Here is a 13,404-nt window from a genome sequence, read left to right as displayed (position 1 = left end):
GCACTTTTTAGCCTATAAAGTGCTTTCATGTGTTATCTTATTTTATCCTCATCAGCTTTATGAAATAGCATTATATATTTAAAAGTGTGTAAGATCATTGAAGTGTATTGATACATGTATAAGTTCCCTTCTCCATCAGTAGAGGCAGAAATAGAAATCTCTTTTATTCTTTAGCTGTGCTTTGCATCCCTTTCATTCCATCCAAGCAGAAATCTTCCTAAGTTACCTTCTCATGCCATTTTTCTATTTAGATCCTTAAAAAGATTCCTATTGTCTATCATTTCAAATTCAATTAATCACTTCAGCATAAAAGAGTCTGCATAAGTTGGCATTAATCTACCTTCCTAGCCTTATCCACCTTTATTTTCATCAACCAAACCAGTCTTCCTTTTCCTTTATTCCATACCTATAATTATGCTATTATACTGTGGTGGAATTCCTTCCATTTTTTTCTCTATTATCAGAACCTTTTCATTAACAGTCCTAGCTCATCTTCAAGGCCTTTCCCAGAAACTTCAGCCCACTGATCTCTTATTTTCTGCAACAACCTAGTAATGACTATCTATGCTGTGATCTGTAAGTTTTTATATATTATGTATGCTTTTTTTGTATGCTTTTCTTTGTGTTTTAACACTAGCAGCTAACACTTACATAGTGTTTACTGTGCATCAGACATTCTTAATATTTTGCAAATACTGACTTATTTAATCATCACAGCAACCCTATGAAGTTGGTACTACTTATTTTGCAGATAAGGAAACTGTAAGAGTGGGTGGGGGTTGTAAAGGGTAAAGGGGGCCAACTATATGGTGACAGAAGATGTTTTGACTTTGGGTGATGGACACAGTGCAATACTTATACCGATCATGCATATAACCCATGATCAAGTTTGAATATGGATCACTGCATTCCTACTAAGTCCCCATTATGATCAACTAGGGTTGAACACTGTGGTGTAGGAATGATTAACTGATCAAGAAAAGCAAACCCACTGCTTTAAACCCTAGACCAGTGGTCAGCAAGCTGTGGCTCATGAGCCACATGCGGCTCTTTGACCCCTTGAGTGTAGCTCTTCCACGAAATACCACGGCCTGGGCGAGTCTATTTTGAAGAATTGGCATTAGAAGAATAAGTTTTAAAAATTTGGCTCTCAAAAGAAATTTCAGTCGTTGTACTGTTGATATTTGGTTCTGTTGACTAACAAGTTTGCCGACCACTGCCCTAGACCTAACTCTTTTATGTTAATTGCTAAAGGCTTTGCCCTTTAAAAGTTCTCTTTATTATGCCCAGCTAGCATGGCTTAATGCTTGAACATTGACCTATGAACCAGGAGGTCATGGTTCGATTCCCAGTCAGGGCACATGCCAGTGTTACGGGCTTAATCCCCAATGGGGATCAAAATGGTGGAGGCAACTAACCAATGATTCTCTCTCATCAGTGATGTTTTTTGTCTCTCTCTCTCCCCCCTCCCGTCCTCTCTGAAATCAATAGAAATAAAAAATATTACAAGTTCTCTTTATTTTTTTCTTACAATAGGGTCACTCTATTCCTAAATTTAATACAAAATAAAATTTAAAATTTTCTGACAAAGCAGAATATGTACAGTGAAGCAAAACTGACTACTAGAGATTTAGGCTTTGAAATCAGACTTCTGGAGAGCTACTTATTCTCTTTGGACTTCAGTGTTCTCCTCTATAAAATGGAGAGGAGGAGAATGTACATCACAGGATTGCTGTGAAAATTAACCTACCTGCTATAACATTCCTAACTCATCTCTTACCTCTACCATGAACACTCTGCATAAAATTAGTATTGATGACTTACAGTTCTAAAGAAGCTTTACTGTCTCATCTGACTCTTCCAACTCTTACGTCTGATCAGTCCTTACTCTTACGTTAAGACTTAGCTCAGGTATAACCTCTTGTACTTTATCTGACTTCATTGCAAGTTTTGGTACCTTTTCATAATACCCTTGGTATACATCATTGACTTCTTGGCAAAATTGTGTTGCAACTGTTTACTTTTTAGTCCTTCATTAAACTATGAACTATTTAAGAGTAGAGACTTAAATGTCTTGTTCTTGGTATATTGATAGAAGGATAGAAGGAAAGGCGAGAGGAATAAATGAGCTGGTATATGTGAAAGCATTTTGCAAACTATAAATGCTATGCACATGTTAGTGTGGTTTTATATTACATTCCTTAATGATGTATTTTTAATGTCTGAATGTCTATTTTTATAAGGTCTTGATCCTGCTGATGTAATTCTTAGATACTGGCTATACTGTTACAGTATCCAGGGACAGCATCTTAACGTTACAGAATTATATTTTCCATGTGTGTTCTAGCAATTTAATTAACTGGGCTTAACTAGACAGGTTTATAAATATGTAGTTCACATCTTTTTATTAAAAATTTATATTTCACATCTGGTGGCCCAATAATATCCACCTCAGTCTTTATTATTTCACATTTACAGTCTGGGGGGAAAACACCCCCTCAACAGTAGATTGGACTGTTGTTTCTTCTTCTTGGAGTTTATACTGAAAATAAGTATCTCTAAATTTTATTAGTACTTTAGGAGCTTAGCATTTAATGCAAAATTATGTATGCATTAATACCTCTCTTTTGGTCTTTTAATGGCAAGGATATTGGATTCCGACTTGACTCACTACATACCATCCTGCAACAGGAAGTCCTGTTACAAGAGGATGTGGAGCTAATTGAGCTACTTGATCCCAGTATCCTGTCTGCAGGGCAACCTCAACAACAGGAAAATGGACACCTTCCAACACTTCGCTCCCTGGCAACCCCTAATATTTGGTACTGTTCAGAAAACATCTATCCTTTGCTCGCATATTGTATAGAGTATTCAGAGGAAATCCATCATAATGCTCCCCATTGTAAAGGCATAATAAACATCCCATACCTTATAGCATTGTAATTAATGATATGCAAAGGTTTTTAAAAAGACCTTTCTAAAGTGAATACAATTTCAAATGAAGCTGGAAACAAATCCACTATAATTAGTTCTGTATTTTAATAGCTTACATATATTTATGACATGTGCCAAAAAGAATGTCTTACCCATATACCTCTATGCACATGTGTGCATGCAGGCCTCGCTGGTTCTTTATAGTTAGTAGAATATACAATATCATAATCACATTATAAAGATAACGAGGGTAGGTGGGGCATGGAGGTAAATGATCACCTTTTGCTTTATTGGCTGAGAAGAGTCATAAGGAACATAGTCTAATGATTTACACTATCCTAAAACTTTTCAACTACTTCAAATATTTGTATCTAATGAAGAAGTCCCAGAATAATCTGTTTAAGAAAAAGAAAGAGGAATGGTAAGAAGGGATTATATAGAAATAACTGTTAATATCCTCTTCCTGTTAAAATATGAGTTTATTAAATGAACTGAATCATTGTTCCAACTGTTCAAGTTATACAGGCAATTATATTCATTAGCTTCAGTGTACTGAATTTATCTGTCTTTTCTGACACACTGGCAGCTAGCTGCTTCATATTCTAACATAGAAAAGTATGATGTTTTCCAAACCTGTATCGTATGATGAGGTAAAGCATCTTATCCTTTAAAAACAAAAAGTAAGAACTTAAGGGACTGCTACAAGGAACCATATGTTTTAAGAATTTTACTTTCAAGTTTTCTTTAGCAACAAATATGATTAAGAAACCACTTATATGAGCATAACCAATGGATACGGATGGTTTGGGGTGGGGGGAAAGCAGGGGTGAGGGCAAATGCTGGGGGGTTCTTTAAACAATAAAGAATTAAATTTTAAAAAAGAAAAGAAACTGAGTGTCTGTAAATACTTACAGACTTTTCTATTAAAACATACAAGTAGATAATGAAAGTTGACTCTATGATATTACCAGTATCATCTAAAAGTAAAAGATTTCAAGGGAAATTAGGGCAGGCAAATGTTTAATAAGAAGCACTCCTAATGAGACTTTTTTTGTTGTTTGACTATCTTCAAGTATACTGTTGTTCAGACATAACTCCTCTGTATTTATCTTTTTATGAGAAATACATGTTTTCATCAGAACCTTCATTGCTTAAAAGATGTGTTTTAATCTATAGATTTATAGTTGACCTAAGCAAAAAAGTGTATATACATTTTTACTTCAGTTAAGGCAGTGTAAAAACACAAAGCTTATCCATATTAGGTCTGCTGTATAAGTGTGTGTATTCCAGATTTGTGGTGATGATTTAAAATTAGATGACTTGATTTAAAACAATTACTCATGAAGTATATATTATTTCTAATTGGAAAAATGCTTATATTTTCTTCAGATATTATATATTTAATACTTAAAGTTGATTTTAGGGAAAAGGAACTTATATTATATTTGAATATTAAGAGTATTTTAATATTAAAATTAGTAAAAATTAGCCTATTTTTACTTTTAAATTTATAAAATTGGATTTTTTTAATCTGTAAATTTTTTTAAAGAGTCTGTATCTTTACAGTCTTGACCTAAAGGGTATTTTGCTAAGAGAAATAAGTCAGACAGAGAAAGACAAATACCATATGATTTCACTTATCTGTGGAATCTAAAACCCAAAAGAAATAAACAAAACAGAAATAAACTCATAAGACACAGAGCACAAACTGATGATTGCCTGATAGAAGAGGAGTTGGGGACTGATGAGAAAAGTAAAGGGATTAATAAGTTCAAATTGGTAGTTATAAAATAATCATGGGGATGTAAAGTATAGCATAGGTAATATAGTCAATAATCTTATAATAACTGTATACTGTCAGGTGGATATGAGACTTATTGGGGTAATACTTTATAAATGCTATTAGTTGTCTAACCACTGTGCTGCCCACCTAATCCTATATATCGGTAATAAAAGGCTAATGTGCAAATCAACCAAATGGCAGAATGACCGATTGCTATGATGCGCACTGACCACCAGGGGGTAGACACTCAAAGCAGAAGCTGCCCGCTGGTGGTCAGTGTACTTCCACAGGGGGAGGGCTGCTCAGCCAGAAGCCTGGCTCATGGCTGGCAAGTGTAGCTGCGGTGGTGGGGGCCTCTCCCACATCCACAGCAGTGCAAGGATGTCTGTCCGACTGCCAGTTTAGTTCCCTTCCCCGCAGAGAGCGCGCCTAAGCCATCAGTGGAGCATCCTCTGAGTGCATGGATTTTGTGCACCAGGCCTCTAGTATAAAATAATATTCAATATCAACTGTAATTGAAAAAAAATTTGTTTTCTCTAAGTCATTTCAGAAGGCACCAATTTCTTATATCCTTTACCTAAACTTATTACTTGGTTTTAATACCTAAGGACCATTTCTAGTTGCTAGATATTTCAAAACTATTTCACATGATTTTTAAATATATATATATATTGATTTCAGAGAGGAAGGAAGAGGGAGAGAGAGAGAGAGAAACATCCACGATGAGGGAGAATCATGGATCGGCTGCCTCCTGCAAGTCCCTCACTGGGGATCAAGCCCACAACCCAGGCATGTGTCCTTGGCTGGAATTAAACCTGGGACCTTTCAGTTCACAGGCCGACACTCTATCCACTGAGTGAAACCGGCTAGGGCTTTCACATGATTTTTTTTAATGTCATTTTTTAAGCCATATGTTACAAAGAAACTGGAATTTTATTTATTTTAGGAAACTTAATTTACTGATAAAGTAACTCATCTTTCTCTTTTCTAATGGGTATTGTTTTCTTTTTTTCCTCTGTTATAGGGATGTCTCAATGCTATTTGCCTTCATTAGTTTGCTTATTATGCTTCCCACTTGGTGGATTTTCTCTTCCTGGCTGGTATGGGGTTTGATTCTATTTGTTTATCTGATCATAAGAGCTTTGAGATTATGGAGGACAGCCAAACTACAAGTAACCCTAAAAAAATACAATGTCCGTTTGGAAAATGCAGCAGCAAATGGCCGAGCTTTTACTAATCTTGTGAGAAAAGCTTTACGTCTCATTCAAGAAACTGAAGTTATTTCCAGAGGATTTACACTGTGAGTTCATTTTTTATTTTATTTTTAAATAATTCTTTTTTATTACATAATTAGAGTAGAATATTTACTACCTGTTTTCATTTTTGTATCGCTTTTATAGGAAAAAAGTTGGTTTCTCTTTAGCACTTATTAAAGTCTATTAACTGCTCACTAAAGAAATAAATGTTAGATTTAATATGTAATATGATTCTGCTTATCTACTTTGAGAAACCAAAGTGCTTTGAGAATAATGATTATGTCTGTATATTTACCTGTAATTTTATGAGATAATGAGAAAGAACCTACCATTGAACCCAACATACAGTTACCCAATAAATGCTTGTTTTCTTTACTTCCTGTCAGATACTCTCTTTCCTCAGTTTAATTGATAGCTGTATCTGACATGAATTCATTTTGAAAACTCTTGCCATTTATTAATAATATTCTTTAGGTAAATGTTAGTAGATATTATGGCACCAATATTGTCAGAATATCATGCAAGTGATGATGTTTTACGTTCCCACAAGAAATTAAATATTCACCAGTCTAGCTGTATGTGTATTAAGCTGCAGGTTATACTGGTTATTTATTCCATTATTAAAGGAAAAGTTATATTTACTCAGCACCAGTTTATTATAGAGCAGATGTTCAAGTCCTTACCATCTGGCTCTAAAGCTTGATTGCAGTACACCAGACTGCCTGCTAAACTCTAGCAGGTGATAGTTGTATTGTAGTATATACGTAATAATTTATATAACCTTTGCAATCTATAAGTGGGAGGAAATATGATGAAATATATGGTGCAGAATAATTATTGCTCTTAATTATTGTTATATCTGGAAAATCATGCAAAAGGGGAGTAGAAGACCCTTTTTTAGTCATCACATCTTTTACTGTGCTCTGCTCTAAAGTAGTACTGAAATGATCTTGGCATAAAAGCTGTATCTGAAAAATCATGAAGAGGGAAGTAGAATAATCTCCAGCAGTCTTCACTGTTGTGCTCTGAAACAGTATTTTAAACAATCCAAAGGCATAAGAGATGCTTCATTACTTTTCTTTCTGCTCAATTCAAAATGGAACAGTCCTTGATATTTGTTTATTTTTGTCCTTCCAATGTTCACTTCTTTTTGACTGAGCATAGCAGTTTTTAAGTTGTTTGAGTATCAAGTTTTAAAAGTTAAAAATCACAATAAGAATAAAAGTGGCTTTTCATTCTTGACTTGCACAAGACTTTACTGAGAGAACTGACTACTTAAAGATTAAGCAAAGTGCTATGTGTTTATTCATTTAATGCTTGGGCATGTATAGAGGATTCTGTGCTTTTGTCATTGTCCACCTTTTAGAAGCCATATGTATAGAATAGGAATGAAGAGCTAAATTGGGTCAGTTAGACATGATTTGCCTCCAGATTTTGACTTCTGTCTATTCAGATGCAGACAGGCAGAAGAAATCCTGGGAAAAAATTGTGCTTTGCTTGTCTTCATCTAACTGGATAATTGATTGAAAAAAGTTATGAGCAATAGTAGATCTTGAATCATAATATTTTTAGCTTTTAAAATTCATTTAGTAAATAAAATGGAGTACCAACAATAGTGCCATATGTTGAAAGAAATGAGTACTGGTGTTTTTTTTTCGATTTGTCTGCTCTAGCAAATAATTTAACCTCCTTTGCCTCATTCCTTTATTTTAAAATAAGCCAGCGGTCATTGTCCTCGTTGTTGTTGTTTTTTTTACTAGATTTCTAATGCCTGAATATATTTTAGTTTGATTTAAAATTTTTAAAGTTTTGAGTTAGATGTCTTGTTTTACAAATTTGTGGTTATAGTGTAAAAATTTTATAAATTCCAGTATTTTGTTTTGGTTACTGGTTAGGTGAAGAAAAATTCTCTTATCTAGTAACTATTCATAGTTTCATTTATAAAAGCATAATGTAGTATATGTCATTGTTTCAAATAGATACTCCCCACTTATCTTATGGAAAGTGCTATGAAATGTGCTTCCTCTTGAACAGTTTTGAGAGTAGCTATGCAACCTCATAGTAACCTTTACTTTGCCTTTCTACTTGCATTCCCCTGTTGGCCACTGGTCCTGTTATCTTTCTGCGGCCCCTACTTCATTTTGAGTAGGTAAGTGCCAGTGGCAGCAGGTGGGTAAGTCATTTTACCCTATTTTTATGAATGTACAGAATGTATTCTGTACAAGTGGCCAAAAATATGATTGATGAACATATATGAATGCATATTAAGAATGTGAAAGTGTTTATAATTAAAGCTTTTATACGTACTATAGATAAAGGTTTGGAAACTAATGTAAAGTAGTACCACTCTAGTATATTTTAGTGGGTAGAGTATCTATATTAAAACTTTACATTTTTTTACATAAATATTCCTACATTTCTACTATTTTTCAACTATAAAGTTTTTGTTTCTTCATATCAGAGGAAGCCATCACTTTGAGATTTAAACTTTTCATTTGTCTTTTTCTGGTGACTATATATGTATCATGGAAATGGCTATTTATGAGACCTGAGTGGGGTTACTTACAAACATTTTCTAATGAAAATTATGGAAAAGGATTTTTTTCTAAACTTAATAGAATTATGGGTTTAGGAAACAAAAACTTTAGGACACCTGTACAGTTGTATCACATTTTACTTTTCAAGTTTGCTTGACAGGGTCAGTGCTGCTTGCCCATTTAATAAAGCTGGACAGCATCCCAGTCAGCATCTCATCGGTCTTCGGAAAGCTGTCTACAGAACTGTAAGAGCCAACTTTCAAGCAGCAAGGCTGGCTACCCTATATATGCTGAAAAAATATCCTTTTTTGGTCTAAATTTAAAAATAAGATGTGTTTCCAGAGTGCTGAATATAGATATTATAGTTGCATCCTGTAAAGTTGACTGTAAACTGAAATTGCTTATTTTGAAGCTAATTTCCATCAGCACTTCTATTTTAAAACTGGAAATGCATTCCAAGGGGGAAAAGCAATAACAGACAAAAAGATAGTTCTTCTCTCGTGTTTTTCATTTTTAACAAGGAAAAAACTTGAAATCCCTTCCTTTGCTGGTCCAAAGAATAAATTCAAAAGACCTGTTTTGTTTTTTTTAATTACTGAACATGGCAAATTTGTGTCATGACATGGAAATAAACCAGCAACAGGAAATCCTTCTCCTTTCACAAAACAAAGGCCCTAGAGTCAGATCAGTGACATTTAAATTTTGGGCATATCAGTTATTGCCTAGGTGACTTTAAGCAAGTTTCTTAACTCTCTGTACCTTTCTTTATTCATTTTTAAAATGTCAATACTAACAAAATCTTACTGACTGTATTTTTGTTAAAATCAAATGAGTTAGTATTTAGATAGTGTCTGACACAAAGAATACATGGCAATGGTCACTTAAATTTACTAAAAAAAAAAATTATTTCTATTAGTTAGGAAATAAAGGTATATAATATATTTTATTTAAGATTCATAAGTAAATTATGAGTAAATGGAATGCAAAGATTACTTTTGTAGGTTGACACTCAACTACTGAGCCATACTGGTAGGGCTGGACAATTTTAATGTACCTTTTATGTTTTAATGAAGACTTTGTTGATTGCCTTAACCTAATTTAACCTACCCCCTGAACTCTGAGAGTGACAATGTAACCAACTACATCTGTGTGGTGCCTTTTAAAGAGCTGGGCCTTGGACTTAGTGACGAGCAGATTTCAGAAGAGGAAGCACATAACCTTACAGATGGTTTCAGCCTGCCAGCATTGAAGGTAATCCATTGGTAGAATGGAAGGAAGGGTGAGGAAGAGGTAGATGTTCTTGGATTGTGCCTGTGCTTTTTGAACACAAATGGTGCACCTGTTCTCTTTATTATTTGCTGATTACTGTTACTGCAATAACCTTACTGAAGTTTGTAAAGCTGCCTTTAAAAGTGGAGAACAACATAAAGATTGGAAAAGAAGATCCTTATAGTTTGATATCAAAATACTTAAAATTTTTTTATAAATTTTATTTTTTAAATATATATTTCTTTATTGATTTCAAAGAGGAAGGGAGAGGAAGGAGGGGAAAAGAGACAGGGAGAGAGAAAGAGAGACATAAGTGATGAGAGAGAGAGACATCAATGATGAGAATCATTGATCAGCTGCCTCCAGCACATCCCCGACCCTGGATTGAGCCCTCAACCCAGGCATGTGCCCCTGGCCAGAATCGAACCTGCGACCCTTCAGTCCACAGGCCAAACTAGCTAGGGCCTTTTGTGCTTGACACTGTGGGACTGATTTTTATGTTACTTCTTAACTATTTCCAAGCCAAAATAATGGTGTAGTTTTGAACCCCAGATCTGGGTTCATCAATAACTCATTTCTTGGAACTTATATAGCTCTATAATTCCTACTGTTTTCATTTCTCCTTTGTGTAAAATTTAAAAATAATCAATATTTACTTGTAATAAATGTGTCTCAGTCTATCAACACGTCCCTTCTAGAACCGTACTAAGTTATATTTTGGTATTTCATGCTATATTGGGATCAGAAGTTCCCATGTGCAGTAACTACATAATTTAATATATAATTCTTGGCTAATCTTAGAGTTAATTCAAGCTCAGCTATATCCATTACTTAGGATAAAGTGGAAAATTTAAACTAAAAATTAAATTTGTAGTTTGTTTTGAATGTTGGCTAATATATTTTATTGATCTAGTTTGGTTTTGTTTTTTGTTTTTTTAGGTTTTGTTCCAACTCTGGGTGGCACAGAGTTCAGAGTTCTTCAGACGGTTAGCCCTATTACTTTCTACAGCTAATGCCCCTCCTGGGCCCTTACTTACTCCAGCACTTTTGCCTCATCATATTTTATCTGATGTGACTCAGGGTCTACCTCATGCTCATTCTGCCTGCTTGGAAGAGCTTAAGCGCAGCTATGAGTTTTATCGATACTTTGAAACTCAGCACCAGTCAGTACCCCAGCGTTTATGCAAAACTCAACAGAAGTCAAGAGAACTGAATAATGTTCACACAGCAGTACGGAGTTTGCAGCTCCATCTGAAAGCATTACTGAATGAGTAAGTTTAGAAGCTATATAAGGAAATGTCCTCAAGATTAGCAAGCTTCATTCTTGGGCTTTTGTGGTTCTTGGCTTGTGTCCTAACTAGAAAAAAGCAGTAAAATGGAGACATACAGCATGAAAGATGGTTTATACTTACAAATAGAGCGGAGAAGCATGATTTTTAAGTACTATAATTTGGTACATTTATAATTTTTACTTTTCCTGATTTCAACAGATAACCTAGAAAGATAGGACAAAAGCAGATGTTCATTCTGTTTGAGAGCTGCAATGGAGATTACAAAGAATGAGTTTACTCTCTTTAGGTAGGGCTCTTAAACTGGAGCCTGCAATCTAAGAGAATATCTGCCAACATTGGAAAAATAAAGTATAAGAAGCATTGTTATATATAGTTAAGGAATAATACATTGCTATTTTCTAAATGAATTCAATAGATTTGGACTCTTTTTTTTCATAGCATAGGACATGTATTTTGGTCCCAGTTAGATAATACAATGTAGGGTCCTTATTAGGTGATCTACTTTGCATGAAATTGCTGGCACTCTGCCTTGGAAGCAGGTATGGTACAGAACACAGACTTGTGGTATAGGACTGGATCAGATGAATGGTTTGGTTCATGTTGTGCTGGTAATCAGGAAGGTCATCGGAATTTAATGGGTTGGTATGATCATAGTTTAGATGCTTTACTCTGGATACCAGGCAAGAAGTGAAAGGGAGAGACTATTAATCAGTTTGGTTTTTTTATAATATATATTTTTATTGATTTCAGAAAGGAAGGGAGAGGGGGAGAGAGATAGAAACATCAATGGTGAGAGAGAATCATTGATTGGCTGCCTTCTGCATGCCCCACACTGGGGATCAAGCCCACAATTCAGACATGTGCCCTTGGCTGGAATCAAACCAGGGACCCTTCAGTACACAGGCCGATGCTCTACTCACTGAGCCAAACCAGCCAGGGCCATTAATCAGTTTTGTAAGACGAAAAATAAAAATGAACGAAAAAGGCTTGAAGTCTCAGTAAAATCAAAAGGACTGAAGAAGGATGTGTTCAAAGATAGGAAGTTAAGGTCATAAAGACATTTTGAGGAAAGTTCTCACTCATCAGTTCAAGCTCTGGCATTAGGTATCTAAGGCTGATGTAAAGCTTAGGGCATAAGGAAAAATTAAGACACTATGAGGTAGGTCTGTTCCAGTGGTCCGTAGCAGCTATTCCAAGAAAGCAGGTGAATGCTAACCTGACTCATCTCTGTCTGCCACAAGGAATATGGGAGGTGAGCAGTCCCAAGGTGAGTGTGTGGCAATGGTTGAATCATAAGAGGAAAAATAATAAAAGGCAAATATGCAAATGGACCAAATGACAGAAGGACCAGTCACTATGATGCACATTGACCACCAGGGGCAGATGCACAACTCAGGAGCTGCCCCCTGGTGGTCAGTGAGAGCACAGTTCAGTCACAAGCTGGGCTCACTGCTGGTGAGCACAGTGGTGGTGGCAGAAACCTCCACAGCAGCGCTAGGGATGTCCAACTGACAGCTTAGGCCCGCTCCCCATGGGCCTCTAGTACATTATAAAGAGAGAGGGTGGGTCAGGGAAGGAAGAGTGCTACACTGTGTAGATATGAAAATGAAAAAGAGGGGCTTTGTACCTTTATCGGGAATTGTGGATTATGATAGGAACTTTGTTCTCCTTAAAAATGAAATATTCTGCCGAAACCAGTTTGGCTCAGCGGTAAAGCGTCGGTCTGCGGACTTAAGGTCCCGGGTTCGATTCTGGTCAAGGGCATGTACATGGGTTGCGGGCACATCCCCGGTAGGGGGTGTGCAAGAGGCAGCTGGTCGATGTTTCTCTCTCATCGACGTTTCTAACTCTCTATCTCTCTCCCTTCCTCTCTGTACAAAATCAATAAAATATATATTTTTTAAAATGAAATATTCTGTATCTTAACTAGAGAGTATACCAGCCATTAACTATCATATATGTATTGATCTGTAGACTGCTACACACAACTTTGAGGTGTTATCTAAAAATTGATTGTGTTTCACTCCTTTGCCCTTGTTCCTTTTGCTATTCCCACCCTCACTTTCTTACATGAGGATATCAACCCTTTAACTGTTCTTCCTCCAGAGTGCTCACTGCTAGATGATTCCTGAGGCATATATTTGCTTTCTCACTTAATAAAAAATCTTAACTGGTTTCAGAATATAGCAGTTTAGACTGACATCTGTATAAAACAGTCTGTAAAAAAGGTTTGCCATAATCTGACTACACTCTGCTTTTCTGTCTTGATTTCTCCTTTTCCTTCAATCCAGCCAAACTGTATATATTGCCATATGCCCACAGGGAATATGGGA

The 13,404-nt window shown here is 35.6% G+C and overlaps 1 protein-coding gene across 14 annotated transcripts in view; it reads left to right on the top strand.

The window, feature by feature from the left end:
- VEZT (vezatin, adherens junctions transmembrane protein) overlaps positions 1-13,404 on the top strand; it is a 57,836-nt gene that overhangs the window by 32,008 nt on the left and 12,424 nt on the right. For 9 of the 14 annotated variants that reach the window (XM_036458692.2, XM_045587651.1, XM_036458698.2 and 6 more), the window contains 5 exons: positions 2,647-2,822; positions 5,742-6,017; positions 8,659-8,808; positions 9,614-9,761; positions 10,719-11,050. In XM_036458692.2, the coding sequence (XP_036314585.1) occupies positions 2,647-2,822; positions 5,742-6,017; positions 8,659-8,808; positions 9,614-9,761; positions 10,719-11,050 (1,082 nt within the window). The remainder of the gene's footprint in view (positions 1-2,646; positions 2,823-5,741; positions 6,018-8,658; positions 8,809-9,613; positions 9,762-10,718; positions 11,051-13,404) is intronic. The other 5 variants (XM_036458693.2, XM_045587652.1, XM_036458703.2 and 2 more) reach the window with 2 other exon arrangements.

Source organism: Pipistrellus kuhlii, unplaced genomic scaffold (genome assembly GCF_014108245.1).
Source record: "Pipistrellus kuhlii isolate mPipKuh1 unplaced genomic scaffold, mPipKuh1.p scaffold_m20_p_3, whole genome shotgun sequence".
NCBI lineage: Eukaryota > Metazoa > Chordata > Mammalia > Chiroptera > Vespertilionidae > Pipistrellus > Pipistrellus kuhlii.
Note: the sequence above shows the minus strand (reverse complement) of the source record. Positions and strands in the feature narration are given on the sequence as shown.